The 23,084-nt window shown below is 45.3% G+C and overlaps 3 protein-coding genes across 4 annotated transcripts; 1 reads left to right on the top strand and 2 right to left on the bottom strand.

Annotated features, from left to right (window-relative positions):
• The first annotated feature begins 1,109 nt into the window (after nt 1–1,109).
• LOC112898796 (polyphenol oxidase, chloroplastic-like) lies at nt 1,110–3,580 on the top strand. Its single transcript, XM_025967084.1, has 3 exons — nt 1,110–1,759; nt 1,849–2,113; nt 2,237–3,580. The coding sequence occupies exons 1-3, from the start codon at nt 1,152–1,154 to the stop codon at nt 3,086–3,088; spliced, it is 1,725 nt and encodes a 574-aa protein (XP_025822869.1). The 5' UTR covers nt 1,110–1,151; the 3' UTR covers nt 3,089–3,580.
• A 3,291-nt stretch (nt 3,581–6,871) lies between these two features.
• LOC112899487 (cyclin-T1-2-like) lies at nt 6,872–11,772 on the bottom strand. Of its 2 annotated transcripts, XM_025967980.1 has the most exons (7): nt 11,546–11,772; nt 10,393–10,694; nt 10,014–10,095; nt 8,971–9,105; nt 8,723–8,898; nt 8,453–8,604; nt 6,872–8,369 (listed from the first exon to the last, which is right to left on the bottom strand). In XM_025967980.1, exons 2-7 carry the CDS (start codon nt 10,575–10,577, stop codon nt 7,285–7,287), a joined length of 1,815 nt encoding a protein of 604 aa, XP_025823765.1. In that variant the 5' UTR covers nt 10,578–10,694; nt 11,546–11,772; the 3' UTR covers nt 6,872–7,284. The 2 variants fall into 2 exon arrangements, with proteins under 2 accessions (XP_025823765.1, XP_025823766.1); XM_025967981.1 differs by lacking the exon at nt 11,546–11,772 and having other exon boundaries at nt 9,439–10,095; nt 10,393–10,458.
• Nucleotides 11,773–12,900: 1,128 nt separating this feature from the next.
• On the bottom strand, nt 12,901–21,059 carry LOC112899515 (starch synthase 3, chloroplastic/amyloplastic). The gene is made up of 16 exons (XM_025968012.1): nt 20,719–21,059; nt 20,354–20,417; nt 18,837–20,273; nt 18,120–18,334; nt 17,700–17,970; nt 16,844–17,019; nt 16,662–16,769; nt 15,997–16,106; nt 15,486–15,588; nt 15,036–15,206; nt 14,795–14,923; nt 14,287–14,469; nt 14,055–14,186; nt 13,861–13,972; nt 13,654–13,777; nt 12,901–13,574 (listed from the first exon to the last, which is right to left on the bottom strand). The coding sequence occupies exons 1-16, from the start codon at nt 20,812–20,814 to the stop codon at nt 13,442–13,444; spliced, it is 3,564 nt and encodes a 1,187-aa protein (XP_025823797.1). The 5' UTR covers nt 20,815–21,059; the 3' UTR covers nt 12,901–13,441.
• Nucleotides 21,060–23,084: the final 2,025 nt, after the last annotated feature.

Genomic DNA, 23,084 nt, shown 5'->3' on the forward strand with positions numbered 1-23,084 from the left:
TATTCCAAAGTCCAAACAGCCTCCGATAATAAATACAAAAAGGATCCCGCAAAAAACGAGAGCAAAGGCCCGTACTCGTTAGCAAACATGAGGCCTTGTCGGTCCAGTTTCCCTACAAGACCAAATCTTTCTTTGTTTCGACCACACGGCCTGCCCAATTTACTCAATGGGCCTGCCCAATTTCTCTTGGGCCAGTTTTGCAACAAAACTGAACGTGGCCCAATAATTCCACTGAGGTGTCTGGGAGGCCGGCCCAATTTACTCAAATTTTAACTGTCGTGTCGACCATGCTGCAGGGTGCGCGTCCATCGTCCGTGTCGTGTCGTGCTCTGCGATACCGCGCATGCGAACACTACCGATGATGGTGCTCTACTACTACCGAGTGGTGAGCGCTTGGATAGCAACTGGACTGCTAGCCATAGGTGGCAAGAATTGGTGGTCTTGTGTTCCTCGCTCGGGCAAGAGGTTCGCAGGGTTGGAACAAAAGGCGCGGCGGAGGCAACGCAAGCACGATGCCATAGCCCACCTAATCGGCCGCCCGTCTAAAGCTCAATCTTCCTTAGCAGATCGTAGCAGAACAACGTCCGATTCCTTCTGCTTTGCCTCCACCGCAATTCTGCAAATACAACAAAGAGATCAGGTAGCTGCAAACTGAAGACTGCTTTGCCAATCGGATGCGATGAAGATACATACGTGTAGAACCATGACTCTCCATCCCTTGAGATCGACCCTGCAGCGTACAGTACAATGTATCCACGCCGGTAAAATCCTTTCGTATCGAGATGATAGCTAAGTGTGTCGCCGCATCTGGGTGTGTGTATTCATCAGTCAAGAATCAGCTTCGGCAAGTCAAAAGGCCTATGCCACTCTACCCCAGCAGCAGCATGTCACGACGACGATCTAGCTACCCCGGTTTGGTACAATTTTTGCTCGGTTCATGGCACGTACCGTGCATCTCGTAGGAGCTAGACGACGAACGTGCATGCCACCGAACCGAACCTCGAGACGACGGCACACAGATACAACACGCAGCAAACAGTCAAACCAAACAGCCAGCCACCGCCCGCGCGCTCCATATACACCCCCTGAACCATGGCACGGTACCCATCACGAGTTCACACAGCACGAGCACGTTCGCCTCGAGCGGAGCCATGGAGAGCGCCGCCACGCCACCGCGAGGTGTCGCCGCACCTCGCACGCCGCCCAGCCTCCAGACGCTCCGGTGCAGCCACCGCCACCTCCTCATCCGCACCAAGGGCGCGGCCAACCTACGGCGCCTCTCCTGCTGCAGGGCTACCGATGGACGCCGCGTCGACCGCCGCGACGTGCTCCTCGGCCTCGGCGGGGCCGCGGCGGCTGCCGGCCTAGCGACGTCGCACGGCGGCGGCGCGCTCGCGGCGCCGGTCCAGGCGCCGGACCTCCAGAGCTGCCACCCGCCCGAGGACCTCCCCGACACGGTGCCCGACGTCAGCTGCTGCCTCACGTACCGCCCGGGCGCGGCGGTCGTCGACTTCGAGCCGCCGCCGGCAGGCTCGCCGCTCCGCGTGCGCCCGGCCGCGCACCTGGTGGGCGAGGAGTACCTGACCAAGTACGAGCGGGCCGTAGCGCTGATGAAGGAGCTGCCCGACGACGACCCGCGCAGCTTCGCGCAGCAGTGGCGCGTGCACTGCGCCTACTGCAACGTCGCGTACGACCAGGTCGGGTTCCCGGACCTGGGTCTCCAGATACACAGCTGCTGGCTCTTCTACCCGTGGCACAGGTAACATGCACGCACGCACGCATGCATGTGTTGTAGAGTGTCATGTCTCAAATAATGCACTGCTTATTTGACAAAAAAATTGGATACAGGTTCTACCTCTACTTCCACGAGAGGATTCTCGGCAAGCTCATCGGCGACGACACGTTCGCGCTGCCGTTCTGGAACTGGGACGCGCCCGGCGGCATGACGCTGCCGGCGATCTACGCCGACGAGTCCTCGCCGCTGTACGACGAACGTCGCAACCCTGCTCACCAGCCACAGTTCACGCTGGACCTCGACTACAATGGGACCGACGACTCGACCATCACAAGAGATCAGCAGGTCGATCAGAACCTCAGGATCATGTACCGTCAGGTCAGTATGATCAGGACCTGATCAGAACCTGAGGGCCAACAGATCAAGTTAACAGGACGTAATCCAGAATTGATACATGACTAACACGTGAATATATATAATGAACTTTTGTATCTCCACAAGATGATCTCCGGTGCCAAGAAGAAGGAACTCTTCTTCGGGCAGCCGTATCGCAAGGGCAACCAGCCTGACCCGGGCGCGGGCACCATCGAGAACACGCCGCACAACACGATACACTTCTGGAGCGGCGACACGAGGCAGCCGAACGGCGAGGACATGGGCAACTTCTACTCGGCGGCCCGCGACCCGGTGTTCTTCGCGCACCACGCCAACATCGACCGCATGTGGCACGTCTGGAGCGGCCTCAGGCCCGGCAACACCGGCTTCACCGACCCCGACTGGCTGGACGCCAGCTTCCTCTTCTACGACGAGGAGGCCCGCCCCGTCCGCGTCCGCGTCCGCGACTGCCTCGACGCCGCCGCGCTGCGCTACACCTACCAGGACGTCGGCCTCCCGTGGCTGAACGCGAGGCCGTCCGCGGAGGCCGGGTCCCCGGAGCCCGCCGCAGACACGCTCCCAGCGACCCTGAGCCGGACCCTGAGGGTGGCCGTGGCGCGGCCCGGGTCGAGGAGCCGCGGGGAGAAGGAGGACGAGGAGGAGGTGCTGGTCGTCGAGGGGATCGAGGTCGCCGACTGCTCCAAGTTCGTCAAGTTCGACGTGTTCGTGAACCAATCCCAGAGCGCGGCGGCCACCACGGCGGCGGCGGAGTGCGCCGGGAGCGTGGCGCTGACGCCGCACTTGAGCCGATCGGGGAAGGACAAGGGCGCCATAAAGACCGCGGCGAGGTTCGGCATCTGCGACCTGCTGGACGACATCGGCGCCGACGGGGACCAGACGATTGTCGTGTCGCTCGTGCCGAGGTGCGCGGGGGGCACGGTCACCGTCGGCGGTATCAGGATCGAGTACGTGAAGTGAGGTCCCCCGATGGCTCGATGAGTACCTCCTACGAGTGTCTATGTGCTAGCGGCATCGTCGCATCGATCTGCTGCCCTATGGACTATGGCTATAAGAAATAAGGGTGATGAGATGACGAGTATATCCGTCGACATAGTATCCTTTGAGCCGCGTACATAACTGTTAATATCCTTAACTAACACCGCATCTCCCTTCAAAACCAAAATTCTGCATTTACATCTCCACATAATCTCTGCCCCAACCACGTGTCTGTTTTCATACCATTAAGTTGTTGTTGCCATCTCCGTTGCCATCCTCTATATGTTCATATCACCCTGCCCTACGAATCCCTCCTCTCCACTGGCGGAGCCTCTTTAGGCCCGTAGCGGGCTCCAGCTCTCCTCGTTTCTGGATAAATTTTTAAAGGATCTACGGACCAGCAATTTGTAATTTGTATTTGACACATACATCTGCAACAGATCATGCATAAGGAATGGAAGCATATATTTATTACATGCGCACTACTTCTGCACATCTGTATGGCTGTATCCATGTATATTCTTCCGTGCATGTTGATTTTCATCGAGTAGTTCATTTGCTAGTTTGGATATTAGTACTACTCCATTCCAGCGCTAGTCCATATTAGTACCAGTTAATCATCAGTTTTGTCTGCTTCGGATTCGAGCCCTGCTCCCTTCTAAGTGCAATGCGGGGAGGCTCCCGTCTCCTTTTTTTATCAGTTTTGTCTGCTTATCTACTTTAGTTCAGATTTGCTTCTTTATTTTTTCTTGCTTCTAAAGTTTAAACCTCAAGAGCTGCTTCCCTAAAAATTATCTATTTCCTAGTTGTATAATTTTTATTTGGAGCAGCCGTTAGGCAATAAGCACGGTATAGTGCAGCAATCGCCCTCCTTGGATTGACTTCTAGCTCCACCACCGCTCCTCTCACCTCTTGCTGGAACACTATCAATGTCACTATTTATTACATCGTTATGTGGCAACCGAGTGCACCACCATCATCTTGTTGTCAGCTTTGCTTGCTATCTACAGCTACTCCTCACTAAACCACCAATCTCCATACATGGCTTCGTCTAGCACTAGCTTCCCATCTCCCTCTAGCGTGGAGGAGGGGGCATAAGCCCCTATCCCGGGAGCTCCAGGGAAAAAAATTAAAGATAGAGGAGATCAGCACCAATATATCATGTATCATTTCTTTTGATTTTCAAATATATGAATATCAAAGTAAAAAAGATAATTACTCAATTCTGAACGTGCAATTGCAGAGTGCATAGCACTGGGTCCATGAATACAAGACGGTGATGATAGTTTTGGGAATTTTGTAATTTGAGCTCTTCTACTTTTGGATACCAATCCATGTTAGCCTTGTCCGCTTGTTCATATCCAGCACGATGTGAGAAAGGGGTAACTCCATGAGTTCTGGGCAATCTTTGATGGTAATAACTAATAAGTACCTTCAAGAACAATTCACAAGCGACATTTCCATTTCTAACCCATTTTCTCAATTTTGGTATCTTTGTTAGCTCTAGCATCTTCAAATTTTCGAAGCTTTGTCCTGGTATATGGTTTTACAGCCTGCACTATGTTCATCAACAAGCAAACCCTCTCCTAATCATGGAAAATTGCCCAAGTTACATCACTCAATTGAAAAGACTCCAAAGTAACTTTTATATCTGGCTAGTTTGGAGCCAACGAAATGAAATGCTATTAGGGATCCTCTCCCCTTCCGTTGACCCTTCAAAAAGGCGGCCGGCGGGGAGGCAAGGGCGAGCCGCGGCTGGCGGCGCGGCTTGGCCAGAGGAGCGGCGTGGGCGGGCGGGGCGAGCTCGGGCGGCCAGAGCGATGCGGGGCCGTGCGAGCGGAGCGGAGCTCGGGCGGCGTGGCGCGGAGCTCGTCGCGGGGTGAACCGGCCCGCAGCGCCGTGAGCGACGAGCGGGCGGCGCCGCGAGCGGATGGCGCGGGCAAGCGGCGGCGCGGCGCGGCGCGGCGAGCAGCGAGCCGACCGGTAGAGCGAGCAGCGAGCGGGTGGGGATGGCGAGCGGCGAGCGTACGGGGAGGGAGAGCAGCCAACAGGCGGGCGAGCTACCTCCAGTAATACGAAGGGGAGGGATGAGGAAGAATCGAAGAAGACCAGGGAAGAGGAAGAACGAGGTGAGGAGACCCATACGTGGGTCCCGCGGCAAGGCTATTTAACGATGTTAAAAATAGCCACTTAACCCATATTTGCATCATTACAATTAAATAAAAAGTTAGATCAACCTATCCCAACAACCAAATAAGAACTGGATTCGACCTAATTCTAAAATTAGGGATGGATCTAATTCATCTCTAAACTAAACACATGCTAAGCCATGAGAGAAAACTACTATTTGTGCACAAGTTCCTTATCAAATACGAACAGTCAGACCATTCGGCACCATACTCTTCACGTACCTATGTTGACATCATTTTTTGGCACGTGTCAAATTTAGCGTCGGAAAGAAGTAGGAGGGCCTTTGTGGAGCGAAAGAGGAAAATCGGCCGATTCATATGACTAAGAGGAGATAGATGGGGACTGTTTGATGAGGTTGCCGATTGGAGGCTTGACCGATTTTGCACCAGGGGTTCAGCCGATTGCCGATTGAACGTTACTGCCGATTGGGCCGGAGATGTTTTGTGGTCAATTAGGATTTTGTGTCGAGTCCGACTCTTGCATGGGTCGATAAGATTGTTTAGGAAATTTATTTCTTTGGCGTCAAATTTTATGTTTGTCATGATCGACAAGAAGCATGTGTCCTAGAATATAAATACGACCTTCCATGGTCTAAAGATATTTTGTACACACCAACGTAAATAAAAATCCTACTTTTTTCGCAATCTACTTTTCGTACTCGGCGACTTCGTCGAATCTTTTTCCTTTTTCCACGAGTTCTTTCGAGTTAGCAGGGCTGCATCGCATCGATCTCCGGCTTGCTGGTAAGTTCCGCATTTATCAAATATTTTCTAGACTTTAACTTCGGACGCATCACTGTCGTTTTATCTAGATTTATTCACAATTTATCGATACATGCTAGATCTGCAAGTTTTAACCCAAATCTTGTAGTTTTAATTTTTATCACCGATTGATACAGCTTGAAATAATTTCTATCGGCTAGATCGGATCTATTAAAATATATTATTTCATAGCCGATTTAGATCTGTTTCGAACGTTTGTTTATCGAGCTCTATTTAAGCCACGTTTTAGTAGCTTTTTACATTGCTCACATTACCACGATCGGCTTCCGAAACTGTTTGTCTTTACTCGTATCGGCAACTTTACCATTACAACCTATCGGAGAGATTCGGTACACTAAATTTAACATCTCGTTTTCTTGTGAATCAACGGATCAAATTGACCGGTACGCCTTTGATTCAGGTTTAGTGTGCTGGTACGTGAAGTCACTGCACGATTTTTGCATCAACACCTATCTTAACCATCTAACACTCAAAGTTGTGACTATTACCATATATATTACCTTTTCCTCCACCTTTGTTCAATGGTAGTAATAATTTTTCCAACTCATCCTCATCACCTCATGGTATCCCAATTCCATCCAAGACAAGCAAGAACTGACCCTTTAATCTTTGCCCAAGTATAATGTGGTTCACTAGTTACCCAAGAACAATAAATTAAATAGAAGAAAAGGAAAGAATAAAATAGGAAACATAAGCCTCCAATTATAAAACATCAAGAGTTCCGAAGAAATAAAGGGAAGGCCGACAACAACAGGACACATCGCATGTGATCAGCTCCCTGTAGGAACATGCATATAGAATATACTCATCTTCAATTTATAAACACTTACACTTTTCAAGTGCTGTTTTCCTTTTGTTAACATCTACACTCGAAAAAAATTCATTTGTTACAGTCACACTGAAGAATCAATTTCTAGTTGGGTTTAACAACAGATAATTCCCTGCTACAGTTACAACTATAATCTAATAATAACTTTGGTCATGCTGGATTTACACACAACAAAAAGAACCAAGACGGTGGATATGATGCCATTCTGAATTCAAGAAATTGGGAATATCCCACTGTGCACATACCCCTCGAGTTAAAAGCACTCGAGGAGTCTCGTTAAACAAATAACAAAGAGATGTGACATCTATCCGCTGACTCCATCTGTCATTATTCACCTGCTCGGAAAGCATCCTCTGAGTGCAGCAGCTCAGGAGGAGCTAGCAGCAGCTTGATTCTAGCTTCTGTTTCTTGCTGGCAGACGCTGGCTCAACAATAATCCCAGACTCGAGCTCTCTCTCGATCCAATCATCTTCACTCAAACCATCTAAAGTGATTGCCTGCTTGTTTCTTGGTCCGACCACAATCCCTGCTTCGAGCTCCCTCTCGATCCAGGCTTCATCACTCAGCCCGTCTGAGGCAGCAGCTTCTTGTTTTATAACAATCCCAGACTCAAGCTCTCTCTCAATCCAGGCTTCTTCACTGAGGTCGTCTGAACCAATGGCTCGCTCTTGGATCTCTCTCTGCCTCTTCCTCTTCGACAATAAATCCTTTATTCTGGCAACATCAACCTTTTTAAGTTCTGCCCTCAAAGGATCAGCCTCCACCACAACTGGCGATGCGGATGGTGCATCGTTAATGGGGCCTGGAGCAGCATCAGCCAATCTCTGATCAGTGCACAAGCTATCCACAATGAGACTGTCAGTACAATGATTAGAGCTTCCAATTAATGGTTCGACACACCAAGTGCTTTCTTGGCCCACCTTGGCATCCAGTGATATCACCACAGGTAATGGGTGCACATTACCACCATGCCAATTTCTTGATGCCTGGTTCAAGTTTTTGCCATTGACTGTGCCATGGCTTACATCCTGCTTCATACATTCAGCACTGCCCTCAGTGGCTGCAATTGCATCTAATGATGTCTGATTACTATGTGACATCATCCCATCGTCATGTTTGGTTAGTGAGGCCTGATCCAAGCTCTCTTCATCATGTACTTCCCTAGAAACATTTATATAAGCCCTTACACTCAACGAACTGCTGTCCGGACCTGAGACCCTACCATCAATTGTATGACTGCTTATCAAGTATTGACAGGAATCCAGCTGCATTGGGTCACTGGGCTCGCCAATATCAGGACTTGAGCTGCTTATTAACAAGCTTGATTGATTCAACACAGAGTCCGGGCTGTTAGATATGTGCAGTTTAGCTTCACATGGAACTTCCTTTTGCTTAACTGGACTGGGACGAGCAGGCATCAGTTTTTTCACAGCAGCATGCTCCATCATTTGCTGAATGACAGCTGCAGAAATGCAATATTTTCTTTTCAAGTTCCAAAAGGCACAGAGTGCAATGATGGTGCATTCCACTTAGTAGACCACATACCTTCCAGAGGCTTTGGTGCAACATCAAATTGGTGCCACCAGACATGCGCTCCATGTAACGGAAGCTTGATATTGTGAAGCTTTGCCGCCAGGTAAAGAGATCCAGCAGCAATATACTGTGGTTTATACTGTAGGCACAGTGTTGTTTTAAGCCTGAACATAAGTAGCAAAATATATTATCTAAATGCGAAGGAATCTTAGAAACATTGGTACTAAGGAATTGCAAATGAATGAATCTTAGAAATATGTGTATTAAAGATTGAAATAGTACCAATCATTCACAAAGTTCCATGCTACTTGTTTCACTTCCTTCTGATTGATGCCAAGATTTCTCATAGCATCAAAAAGTGGTCTATAAGGATGCTGAATGTTGAAATCAAATCGAATAGTTGTAAGAACCAATCTCTCTCCGATCAAAATTAGTGCTTTCTGCTTCTCAAAAACATCCTGTACAATAGACGATGATCAAACACTGAATGGGCAACAGTATAGAAGTTACAAGCAATGATTTAGTGGCACCTTCTGGCGGATCCTTTGAGCTGCAGCAGTGTCCCGCCTATACATTGTCTCATAGGCTACTCTAACAACATGGTCCAGGGGGCAAGGAGTATCTTCAGCTTTCGATGCCAGAAATACACATACAGCTGCAACTGTCTGAAACAGGGTGAGGACAAAGGAATCGTTAAAACCAGCCCAGGAAAATAACAAGATAAGTTCCAGAAGAACCAGTCGTCAAGAGATGACAATAAGCAAACCATAGATAGATCATGTAATCACAACAGGCTAAATATTATGAACAAATAGCATCAAACATGAAATGCCACTAGTGATGCAAATAATTAAGGGCTGCATAATAACGGAGAGATAATCTCTGGATAAACTTATCATGTAAATATGAAATGATCATGTAAATATGAAATAAACAAGTCCCACAAGAGAAAGAAAGAAAAGGAATGCAGTAAGATGAGCCATTTCTATAGAACTTACTGGAGAATTCGTAATTTCACAAGATGATCCGTCAATGTATGTCAAACTTTTTTAAGTTGTAACAGTAAGTTGCAACCCAGTTGGCTGGTCGGGGTTAAGCAACTTCAATAGGAAAATTCTGAATGCACTTGCCCAGTTATGACAAAGTACAAGCACAATCGTATTGTACCGGTGATCTGCCAAACTTCCCAGGTAAACAGAAAACAACTCTAACTACCTCAAAACTGTTTAGTATTAGAGAAGGGGATTAGAACTTCATCAAAGGTCTAAAACATATTTCTGTAACATTGTAGCTAAGTAGATTCTTTGGAAATGTCCAAATCACTGTGTGAACTTGAGGTAGAGTAGCATCACAATGAATTAGCAATTAGCAAGTAATCAAAAAATTAAATGCTAATGGCATTACACGGTCAAATACTTTAAATTATTTGAAGGATATTTTGCAATGTTAAGTAGGAAACGGAGAATAGATTGTTGATCATTCCAACAAATGCTTGGCAAAGAAACTCTGCACTCTTCTTGCTTTTCAAAGACAGCATCGACCATCACTGCCACAATAAAACAGAGTTTCTCACCTGCCATCCATTTTTGGCAAGGGACTGGTGTATATAGAAGCGGTGGCAAAACATTATTGCTGTCGCTAGAGTCATCTGAGGTCTGTGAAAAATAGAAGCACGTTACAACATATAAATAAGCTTAGCAAATGACAAAATAACTAAAAGAAATTATCATGTGCTAAGAATACAATTAGAGTAGCAGAGTCAAACATATCGACCAAAAAAAGCTGTCTAAAAAAAAGGAAGCCTTTTAGGTCCAACAGACAGATGAGATCAATGTAAACAAACATGCTATGAGCTACCATATAAAGTAGTATATTATAAACTAAAAAGAACACCCTAGAACATGGTAAAACAGAGTCAATTCCACTTAAGAGAGTGAAAAGAAATTACGTACAGTTTCAGCCTGATGCCAACATCCCGAATAAATGAACAATATAAATGCCGAAGTTCTGACTCCTTGGTTTCAGTAATTCCATCTTTCCTTGATGGAGAAAACTTCTCTAGTTCTTCCCTGGTGAAGTACCAAGAGTACATGCGTTCATGTGATAATTTCTCAAGGATCTTGGGTTCCCCATCCATCAGTATGTCTGAGACACCCTGCAGGATGGGCTCTCTGCAACCTCCTCTGAGTTCAGAGAAAGTTTATTGACTCTTTGGCTAGTTGTACCCTGGATGTTACAAATTTTGTGAAGCAACCTGTAGAAACGAGATATCTTTAGAAACAATTTTCCACTGCTTTGCTTGATATACTGCTACAGAAGAGCAAGAACATATAAATATGTAAACAATAAGTACATATACAAGTGATGACTAAAACATGCATGTGGAGCAAGATCTTATTACTGGCCACTTCTATGACAGTGTTCTCAAGGCACGAGTCCGTCAACAGTTTCTTTCATATTTCCTTTCGCTGTTGTGCAGCCAACGCCTTTTCCTCTCTCCTAATGTAGCAGGAAAGGCTTCGCGAAGGAAAAACTTCCCTTGTTCAAACATACCAAACTTCTAGAAATCTGAAGTATTCTGAACATTTTAATTTTTCCCCTTTTTGTGGGTGTGGGTGTGGATGTGTGTGTGTTGTGGGTGTGTGTGTGTGGGGGGGGGGGGGGGGGTGGGGGGGTAAAGTAGCATAAGTTTATACTCGTGCGCCTTACAGTAAGAAAAATTAGCGACTTTGACACAATTACCACAAAATCCTGACTTTTCAGCACCTAATCCCGTCCAGGCAGAATTCAACCGCCTGATATTCCGACGCAGCTTAAGGACGGAGAGGCCGAATTTCGCATACTCCCAAAGGCCAATCCGCTGAACAACGCCACAGATCCAAAATTGAGCAGCAATCCAGGTCAAGCTCACCGAATTACCCGCAAATTCACCACCAAACAGGGGCGGACCCAGTATAGGACATGGGTGTACATATGTACACACGATAATTTTTACAGAATCGAAGTTAGTAGGTAAATCGCACGGTCAGATCCGAATACAAATAGCATATATTAGGGTTTGGGGTGTTCGATTTCGCACAGCAGGAAGGGAAGGGGCCGGCGTACCTGGCGGATGTAGTCGCTGGAGAAGCGCCCGACGAAACCTGGGAAAGGGCGGCGCCGCTCGCCCTGTTCGTCGCCGCTACGGGGGGTTTGGTGTTCGTCGCCGGGGCGGGTTTTGGTGGGGGGAGGAAGGGGAATTCCTCGTGGATTTGGGTGCGGAGTTTGTTGTTGGAGACTCGACGACTCAGGACAGCAAAGTCGTCCTCTTGTTCAATCCCCTCTTCTATTTCGTTTATCTCCTCTGACAGGTGGGCTCATCTCGCCGCGTTGATATACTGCTTTGTGTGGCTGGGGTGGGGGAGGGGACGAAGGGGTGGAAAAGATTTTCTTTATTTTAGCAAAAAATACTAATATTTTAATAATAACTCGGGTTGAACTAAATTATACACTTTTCGTTCTAAATTATAGAGCGTTTTGATATCTCTAGGTGCATAATATTTATTATGTATTGTATCTCTAGGTGTATAATAAAAATTATACACCTAAAATGCTAAAATGATCTATAATTTGGAACGGAGAGAGTACCGAGGTTACCATTTTCGTCCTCTGTATACCTTATGATATACCTTATGGATTCGTATTGACACAACAAAATCTCCATACGAGTCATTCGCGCACATTAAGAGAGTGTTTGGTTCCATGGACTAAATTTTAGTTCTTATCAAATCGAATGTTTGGTTACTAATTAGAAGTATTAAATATAAACTAATTACACGGATAGAGACTAATTTGCGAGACAAATCTATTAAGTCTAATTAGTCCATAATTTGATAATATGGTGCTACAGTAAACATGTGCTAATGATGAATTAATTAGATTCAATAGATTCATCTCGCGAATTAGCCTCCATCTGTGTAATTAGTTTTATAATTACCTAATGTTTAGTCCTTCTAATTAGCATCCGAAGATTCAACGTGACAAGGAGTAAACTTTAATCCACGCAACAAACACCCACTTATACTGGCATAGACGTGACCATAGCTCAGCACTAAAGCACGAGGCACGGCTCAGTGTCTGCCAGCCTCCTCTCTCTCCCCTTCCTCTCTTCATCCTTTTTCCCTCCGTGAGACCGAGCTCAAGGTCATCTATGGTGCTCACTCCTTCCTCCTCTAGAATTGTCCCGATCTCCGTAAAAACCGAAGGATATAAGCTCAAAATCACCCATGATGGTCCATCCATTCGTCCATAGTGTGGGCATTGAATGTCCCTAACTCAATAGAGTAAAAACCCATTGGGTTCTAAATACTTATTATCATCTCTACTCTTGAATGATGCAACACATGTTAAAATGCTGCACACAGCAGGCCAAGTCGCGACCCAGCCACCATACCAATCACAAGGTGTAAGTGAGAGGAAACTAAGGGAAAAACATAGTGCCCTCGAAAGCACAGCATCATATAACCGTTGATGGAGAAATTAGATAAGTACAAAGCTAAGCTTCTGGTTTCGATGGTTAGAAGCTGATAGTAGCGAACATTTCCGGATACCAACAGGGGAAGGTCGGTCATTGGTCCCATCATATACCATTTGGTCTGAAGATGGAGTCTTCAGAAACTAAAGACACCATTGACTAAAATCTAGAGCTTAACACACAAGCTATGTACACCTGCAAGACTACATACAGTTATTTGCACCTGACAAAGATACATGTTTGCAAAACTGTTAACTATCACCCGAATGAGTAATCTGCGTGTCACATAAATGAGCCGCGTTGTCGCAAACTCGAGCCATCGCAGGGCAGAGGGCCATGAGACAGCTGTCACGGGTGGCGGGCATGCACAAGCCAGTGCTCATTTCTTCCCATTTTGCAAGAGAATTGGTACTGGGAAGGGCATGCCTGAGAGGCTGAGATGTGCTCCAGACCTGGGCAAACCGAATCTGTTCTCTCCGTCATTAGGTTCAGTTTTTGCGAGCAGAATGGTACAATTCCATGTAGTCCAGAGCAGGCCTGTTCCATGACCAATCCTGCTCCATTACCCTCTTGCAGAGGGAGTTGAACCAGTCACGAGCATCATAAAATGTGCTTATCGCTCTGAAATAAAATGGCAGCAGATGGAATAAGAAATGTTGCATCACTAGAGTTTATGTGACTTTAGATGGGTTACACTTGCCTGTCGAGTGCATAATCCACACCACTGCTATCGGCTCCTTCGAAACTGAATCCGTTTGGCTCAAGGCCTTGTGCCTGAGCCCGATCCTTATCATCGTCAACGTCAAAGACGGTGTCGTAAAGGCCTGCAACATGCATGATACAACCTTTTAATGCCAACTTGAAACGCATTGCCAAGGGAATATAATGATTCCATACATATACACACCTCCAGTTTTCCGAACAATCGGGATGGATCCATACCGCATAGCAATAAGCTGTGTTAAACCACAAGGCTCGAAGATGGAAGGAACAAGAATGAAGTCTGCCCCAGCATATATCTACAACAGGATCATAAATTGAGGGCCCATTAATTTTCCAATTGTAATACAAGGGGCAATTTGCAGGGGATCTGAAACTAACCAAATGGGATAGTGGCTCATCATATGTTAAACAAAGCTTCACCCGGCCATGATATTCACCATGCAGTTGACTGGCTAAGTTTGTGAAGTCACCTTGAATGCGAGGATCTGGTGCTGAACCCAGCAGAACCACCTGTTATAGAAAAATAAAACGCTTCAGTTTCTGAAAAAGTGAACAGTGTAAATGTAGCATAACAAACTTGCAAGTAATATCCCTGAGCAAGAGATAAGACCTGTCCATTGCGTTCAAGAGTTCGATAAATTGCATGTTTGATAAGGTGAATTCCCTTCTGGACAGTTAGACGGCTGATGATTCCAACAATAGGGGTATCAGTTTGCTGTAAACCAAGCATCTGCTGCAATGCCTTTTTTGCAGCACTCTTGCCCTCAACAACATTCTCTGATGTATAATGGACCTAAAATAGAATGCAGCGAAAAAGAGCTGAGCTAGAAAATGATCACAATGGTACTGAAACCAAAACTTGCGTCATAGATCTGCAGCCAATGTAAATGAAGTATGCTAGTGGTAGAAGTACAACAAACATCAAATTCAAATTAGCTGCAATATGATTATTTAGCCCCACATTGCTGAAAATAGCTAGGCTGTTCTATGATAAAATAAAAGGAAAAGGTAGCTAAAGATGCAATCTTGACGCAAGCTTACAACTCCAAGCAGTTAGTAAATGAGTAAATGCATATTAATAGAATATGCAAGAATGCACTCTGTGATGATTAGTGTACCGGAATAAAGTTGTCAGTATACGGATCCCAAATATCAGGATCAATTCCATTTCTGATTCCATGGAATTTGAAGTAGTGAGGAGCAATAGCTCCATGTCCAGCCACTTCCTTCGAATATGTGTCGGAAACCTGGAACGAATAACCGAAACAGTTTAAATAAGACAAACACGAGCACGATGGAAAAAGAGAAAAATATGAAGGCTTCGAACAACATAACAACAAAGAACACAAAGGCACTCACAGTTGTAGCTTTGTCACAGTGTGCCATTGCCTTGCCAATGTGATGTGCTCCAAACTCAAGATTGTGGATGGTAAATACAACCCGACCATTTCCCAGCCCATTAAGAGCATACTGTTCCTTGTATAGCCAAGCAACTGGAGCACTAGACCAATCATGACAATGTATGATATCCTACAAGGATAGCGACAAATCAGCTCCATGAGAAGTTTTTTTTTTGGGGGGGGGGGGGGGGGCAAAGAGTAGGTAACAAGTATAGAACATGTGCTGTAATTTCCACATCTTTACTAAAACAAAGCTGCTGTTTGAAATAATTTGGCAAGTAGAAACGGAGGAAAATTGCTCCACAAATAAACTGTCATTATGCACCAGTGGCAGAAGACAAGAGCAAATGCGACGGAAAATGACTAGTAAACCTCAATTGAAGTTTTGCGGAACATATCATGTACTTACAGGAGCGGATCCTTTCTGGAGGAGAAACTCCAGTGCAGAATGACAGAAGAAGCCAAATCTACTCTCATCATTCTTCCCATAGACACACCCCACCCAAAACATCCTGTAGAAAGAAATATCAAAAAATGCTAGAGTTCAATGCTACATCACTCTAATAATGCTGAAGTCAGTAGATTATTCAGGACCTGATGATGAGACGCACGGCAACAAAAGATTAAAAAAAGGTTAACCGCAAAACTAACTTCGAATGTAAAATCTGCATCTTACAGTAAACAGCAGTACAGAGCAAAAGCTTTCAGTATAGGCAACATATAAGACAACAATATTCAGATTTTACTGAAGCCATCATCAACTTATTCTTAAGCTGGTCTAACAATTTGATGACTAATTTAAATATGTGTTGAAACAGAAGATAAGGAACCACTAATGATATACAGCAGTATAAAATAGCTAAAACAAAACAAGAGATAAAAGTGTTTTGGTGTGTTACAACCAATGATATGCTGCATACCCATTTTGTGGTTCCAAGAAGTAAACAGGGAGATCTTCAACCTTCCCAAACCATACTTTTATCTCTGTGCCACCCCAAGCAAAACTTTGTTGGTAATGTAAATCCTTCACCTGCATCAAAGAGATGCAATTTAATGAGTAAAATTGACATCCTCCACTAGCGTAGGTCATGCATACACTTGCAAGTCTCCACGTAAATACTATAAAGACAACAGGTTTTGCAGATTGATATGCAAGAATAATGTTGAAAGCATTCTCCCTCCAGTAAAGAAGGAACAGTAATTTCTAATGTAATATATTTATATAACAAAGCAAAAAAACTATTTTTTCTGAAGAATTTGTACATCATTTTCTAATGTTCAAACAGAGAATTAAAAAGTCTATAAATGGGCACAGGTTGAATAGATTTGCCTTCTCACAACATAAAAGGACAGTTTTCTGTGATGGGGGAACACTAAATTGTGATCCTCCAAGAAACTCCAAGAAGTTGATAGAGAAACAATCAACAGGACATTAAAATCACTGACACACACTAGAGTCATATGCTTTTAAACTAGAAGAAACTAAACAAGTAAAGAAGCACTGCAAAGTTGAAAGTTAGCAAAGGAGGGGAGACAGAAAAAGAAAAGAAGACACAGGATAATTCAGACCAATAGACAAACTTACATTGCTTAGGTTTAAACAATCATACTTTGGCAGAATAACCTCAACGTTGTGGCCTAAATCTTGAACAGCTCGTGAAAGGCTGGTAACAACATCGCCAAGACCTCCAACCTGTGTGGACATTGATCATTGTCAAGTAAGGCCATCAATTTGTGTACCACAAAACATGGACAACTGTAAATTACCTTTGCAATAGGGGCCATCTCTACTGCAATATGCACAATATGCATTGGAGGTTCCTTTGCCACCGAATCAGACACAGGAATATGATAGTCCATCCCATTCCTATTGTCATATATTCCACCATCTTCTGACTCAGAGAAAACAAAGTCCATCTTATATGCATCCAAGGGAACCCTGACTGAAAAAACGAACAGATTTAACTACAAGAGAACTCAGAGAAGGAAAGCAGTAAACATTGATCAATATTTGTTTTTCTTTTTTTTCTTAAAAAATGAACAATATTTGCAAGAATGGATCAATATTACTCCCTCGGTCCAGGAATGTAAGGCATATTTGGTTTCATTAGGACAAGACTTTGACTAACAATTACTCTATTGATAAGTATGTTTGTGATACAAAGTATAATCATAAGTTAGTACTTTGAATAAGAATGTAATAGTACAAATTTTGTGTCCAAATCTTATATATTCATAGAGTTATCGTTGGCAAAGGCTGTCCTAGTGCAACAAAATATGTCTTACATTTCTGGACGAAGGGAGTATGTGGTAAACAAGAATTTGATAGGCTTGAGAAAAAGAGAAATGTGTTTATCAGGATCACACGCTTATCAGATTCCTTCTGATAACCAGGGAAAAGGAAGGTGTCAAGCAAGCCTATGGACTATAGCAGAGTTTTAAAAACCTAACTTTATAGCAACATATCTGATAGAAAATATATCAACTAGTTCAGCATACAAAATAGATTCCACAAGTAGCATTGGGTAAAGATATTTTAGAAGGCCATTTTGGTAGTACTCAATAGTGATACTAGTGCACAAACATGTCAAAAAGCATTGTGATACGCTGTAAGCTCTCACACCTGTTGCTCGTAAGTGTGAACCATTCTCTGCCTTCACCATCTTCTGTGGTGGTAAAGGACCACTTGGATGAGTCCAACGGTTAAAGGAACCTCTGAACCAAACCTCTGGCTTTCCATTCAGCACCGTGTTGGAAGGATTATAAAACACATCCACAGTGGTTCCTGCACGTACTTCAAGTGGCTCAGTGTACACGATATGTTTCTGTGAGATCAGAAACGCTCTCATAGTCTTTTCCTTCATCTCAGCCTTCATTTTTGCAGACCTCTCAGCCTATGCGGGGAAAGAAGCAGCAATCAGATCATCTTGTTTCAGTTATGCAATTGGAAGAGTTTGAAAACAATTGCTAGTTGTTTGAAAAGTATCTTGGTACATGTAAGCTGTTGCTCCTACTACATGCAAAAGGCTATTTTTTGACTAACCTTTAGTCGATCAGCATCCTCCCTTTCCCTTCTCTCTTGCTGAAGCCTTCTAAAGATCCTATGTTCTTCTTCCACCCAAAACATGTCCTCCAGTGTGTTATTGGGAACAATAGCATGGAAATCCTGGCGGCCATTGTTATCATAATTCCTTGCAGTGCCAGGTGGCCCATCAGCAAAAACCCAGTCCAATACCAATGCTCTTTCAGGTAATGTAACTACACATGGATATAATCAAAAGTAAGATTTGTGCATAACAGCCAAAAGAGCAACTGAACACCAAAGATCATGGTATCAAGCACATGATTGATCTTCAGACTCATCCACGAGATAAAGCGTACTGGAAAAAAACAACCTCAAGTAGGTATTTCAAGGCTTGAGGATTTCAGGTGACCATACTCCTTTTATTTGTTGAACATTTTTAACTTGTGGAACTACAACCTATACCACAATATAATGGTTTGAATTTTCTCCATTGTTTTTAAATGACTTTTTAGAACATTTTGGCCAAACTTTGTAAAATATGACTATTATTGGATTTTTTTTGTTACTAGGACTTTCTAGTACATACTTTGTTAATATAAATACGCTAACATAGCAGGTAATGTCAAAGTAACGTCTTAGAGGATGAGATCATGAGAGACAAAAACATATATAATCAACAATCAAACATAGGGAGTATCACAAATCCTAAGGGATCCAAAGAGTGAATAAACATACTTTCTGCATACCACCAATCCCCATCCTTTTCATGAGATTTGACAAGTCTTTCAGAGATTGAGAGACCATCAATCCAGTTGTTGTAACCTCCATGCATCCAAATCTCATTGTTATGCATAAGTGGTCTCGAGCTTCTATTATAGTATAACCTAACCCTGTCCCCTCCTTTATAAGTGTTAGGTTCTATGTACCATAAGTTATCAGCATATCTGCTGGCCGAACTCAACATCTGGTGCAATTTCTCCTTCTTCATCTCAACCTCGGACTTTGCTTGTGCGAGGTCTGCCTCCATTGCGGCCCTTTCTTCCTCTCTCCTGCGCTCCTCCTCAGCCTCTCTTTTCCTTTCAGCTTCTTCTGCAGCAAGCCTCTCTAGTTCTTTTTGCTTTTCTTCAACCAAGAAGTCCTCAAATGAGTGTTCATCTATGTCACTTTCTATTTCAAGGAAAAAATCATTGTGATTGTTGTTTTCATAGACAGTGCCACCATTAAAGAACACAAAGTCTAATCTGTATGCCTGCTTGGGAATGTAGAGTTTGCAGCACCACCAATCCCCTCTTAATTCGCTTTTATGCAAATTTTCAGTGAAAGAGTTCCATCTCCAACCATTGAATGCTCCTTTTATGAGAACATCGGGCTCACTAGCTAAGGCTGACATACTGCGGTTTAAGTAAAGATCAATCATCGAATCAGACTTCACTACATCAGGAAAAACAAAACACTTGTTCCCAACTGAATAATTCTCATCAGCAAGCTCTTGAAGCCTCCTCTTTAGCACTTCTGGGTCCACACCATCTTCTACTGGTGCTTGTATATCTGGTTCATACTGCTTTTGATCCTTGATTATCCTCGGTTCACCATCTTCTGAAACTGGAGGTTCTTCCTCTGCATCTTTCACTGGATAGCCTACAATGGCCTCGGCAAACGGCCTGCCTTTTCTGGGTTCATCAACAGTTGAACTGTCATGTTCTTCGGGACCAGTTATTGATTTCTCTTGATCATGAGTGCCCACAAGTGGTTTGTCTTGTCCACGAACACCTGCAAATGATGAAGGTTCTGGTTTCGAACTTACTAGTGCACTTATTTTACCACGATACTCATCAAGTTTTCTGTCAATTGATTCATCATCCAGGGATGTGGAAGAGGATGCAGAAGATTGATTTTGGCCAGCCTCTTCTTTGGTCTCAGCTTCATCCTTTTCTGCGCTGCTTGCATCGTTTCCTGGCAAGTCAATCTCAGACGATTCTTCTGCAGTACTTGCCTGCTCTGTTGCTTCACCATGTAGTGCCCCATTGCTTTTGCCAAGATCACCTTCAAAAGTGCTGCTTTGTTCTATCTTCTTCGTGCTGGATTCAGCAGTAGGTCTTGAGGCATACCCTCTGGATGCAGTGCCTTTGGGCATAGGGGTCGATGTTCTCCTTGGATTTTTCTTGGGATAATCTGAATAACGCAATGTCAGGAAAACATGAGCTAAGCTGTATGACCAATGAAATTGCTTTCAGCATAATCGTTCCTCAAACCTGAACTTGATACCATGCATCGAACAAGCCTGCCTCCTGTAAATCTGCTGCGCCCAATGGTAGACTGTAGAAGCAGACAATGGTAGAAAATTGTCAGCTGTACAGATCCTTCAGACCATGTCATCCCAAAAGTAGACAAGCTAATAAACCTTTCCATGACAGTAAACAGCAGACCACAACAAACCAAAATATGTTCAAATGGGAAGCTTATCATGGATTTGACAACTGATTTTCCACACCCAATTTCCGGTACTACAAGTACCACAGCTGACTTCCGGTATTAAAAGTTCAAAAACTGACAGAAAGCGAAAAGGGAAAATAAAACCAAAAGGCTCCGGACAGCTCCATGAACCGCCGCAAGTCACCTGCGCGAGGCTAGTGGCGGCAGCGGCCGGCCGGACGACGAGCACCGGGCGGCCCCGGGAGCAGAGCGGGCTCTGCGCCCGGAGTGCCATCTCCATTGCCGACGGCCAAACCTCCCTTCCTCGTCCCTCCCCTCCCCCTGATCCCCTCCTCTCCCCGCTACAGAATTGAAAAATGCCAGTAAAAACTCCTCGTTCCTCTCTATTTTACTCCACCCTTGATATGCGCAGCCGCGCAAGCGCCGCTGTCTGGTCGCGACCACCCCTGCTAAAGAAGCCTCGGCCGCTCGATCGAAAGAGAAAGGCTCTGAGCTTTCCCGTGCCCGTGCATGTGTGTGTGATTGGGTGGCAAATCCCGCGATCTTTTTTTTTTTTGGGCTCTCGCATTTTCCTGCGGCGAGCAAACAAGGATTTCTCGCGACGAAATGTGTGGACGTGGCTTCGCTCCCTCGCATCGGCTGCCCGGCCTGGCCCCACGCGCAGAGAAAGAGAGGACGGGTGGAAGGCGACGACGGCGAGGGCCCGCCCCGTCCCGGGAGGTGACGACGAGGGTGTGGGCCAGGTAGGGCCAGGGTCACGCCACGGACGGCTGCTCCTGGCCGGGCAGGCTATGGGAATGGGCCATGGAATCCAGTAATCCACGGACCAAGGACGAGTCGTGTTGCTTTCGCTTGCTGCTGGATGCCTGGATCGGCTGGGGCATCTTCTCCCTGCCGAATTCTGGAACATTCTGCGTAGATCTCGCACACCTTCCAGATCTAGAGTGCTACACCATTTTGGTTTGGTTTTCAGGACCCGGACATGTGACCTCTACTGTGATACCAAAGATTAGAGTATTCAGTAGTGTATCCAAGCACATGATTGTCACGACCCAAAGCTAGTGAACATGATAAAAAAATTAAACAATATCATCATGAGCATCATCCAAGCATAATGAAACATCATTTGCATGTGATTGGCTTGAGTTAATTGAATTTCTTGCCTTGTTTAAGAGAGGGTTGTGAAGAAAGTTTAAATTTTGCTAAGTAGCTATGCTCCCAAAACTTTTATTCAAATACTAGATTTCAAATGGTGAATTTTGAATATTTATTTGAAAAATTTTGATGTTTAACCCGAGCCATAATTTTTTTGGGAAATTTGATAATCGCCGTTTTATTTGAATTTTTGTGAGAAATCCTTAATATCTTTTTGAGTTTTTGTTATTGCACTGTGTTCTTGGTGATTTAATCTTGCTCCAGTAAATTTTTGATAATTTTTGAAGCCCGGGAAGATCAGGATTTTGAATTTAGAATTTGAATTATTATTTTTCTTTATTTTTCACTCACCCGGGCCCACTTGGCAGTCCCCCACCCCGCCGTCTCCGCGCCCCGGCCTCGCCCGTTGGCCAGCTGCGGCGGCGTTGCCATGCTGTCGGCCGCTGGCTGGGCCAGCGTGGCCGCGGGGCGACGCCACCCCAGCCGCTCGCCCCTTTTCCCGCTCACTATCTCTCTCTCGGGCCTCATTTTCCCCTCCCCGCGAAACCCTAGAGCCGCCCGTCCGCCGCCGCCTTCTTTCTCCTCCCCGCCGGCCGCCGCGATTCGTCGCCGTCGGTGAGCCTCCGCCCAATCCCGCGCACACGCAGCACCTCATGCACCCCCTTGCTCGACCCCGGCCCTCACCCGCCTCCTTCCACCCTCGCAGAAACTCCCTGATGCTCGCCCCCGTCAGCCACCACCGCTCTTCGCCGCGCCGCCGTGCGTTGCCCGTCGGTGCCGCAGGTGAGCACCCACGCGCGCGCCAGGCTCCTCCTGTCCGCTCCGCCCTCGCCCATTCGCGCCCTTGGGCTGCGGCCCCTCGCCGGCCGCCGCAACGTCGCTCCGCGCGCACGCGTTCGAGCGCGGGCCGCATCGTGGGCACGCTCTGGCCGCGCCCCCGCGGCGAGTCAAGGCCCGCGACCGGCCTTGACTCGGCCCGGGACGGCCTGGCCTCCTAGGCCCACCTGTCGGCGCCTAGGAGCGCCAGATCCGGTGGCCATAGCATTTATCTAAATTTTTATTTTTGTTTTATTATGCTATGAACTTGTAAATTGCATAATAAATTGTGTAGGCCTCCAAAAATTATGAAACTTGTTTTGTTTGGTTACTGGGTGATAACTCTGCTTAGAAAAATTATTGTTGTGCATGTTAATATCTTGTACACAAAGTTATGATTAATCCTTGCCAAAGTAAGTAAAATGCTTGATAAATGGTACGATGCTCTAAAAATATCAAATTAAATTTTTTTGGAATCCTGGTGAAATTTTCTGTCTAGGGGTACAACTTGTGCAAATGAATTTATGTTGTTTAATAGGATTTTTGTGTGTTAAATTATTTTCTGCCTGCAAGCTTGTT

This window comes from Panicum hallii, chromosome 7 (genome assembly GCF_002211085.1).
Source record: "Panicum hallii strain FIL2 chromosome 7, PHallii_v3.1, whole genome shotgun sequence".
In the NCBI taxonomy this organism is placed as follows: domain Eukaryota; kingdom Viridiplantae; phylum Streptophyta; class Magnoliopsida; order Poales; family Poaceae; genus Panicum; species Panicum hallii.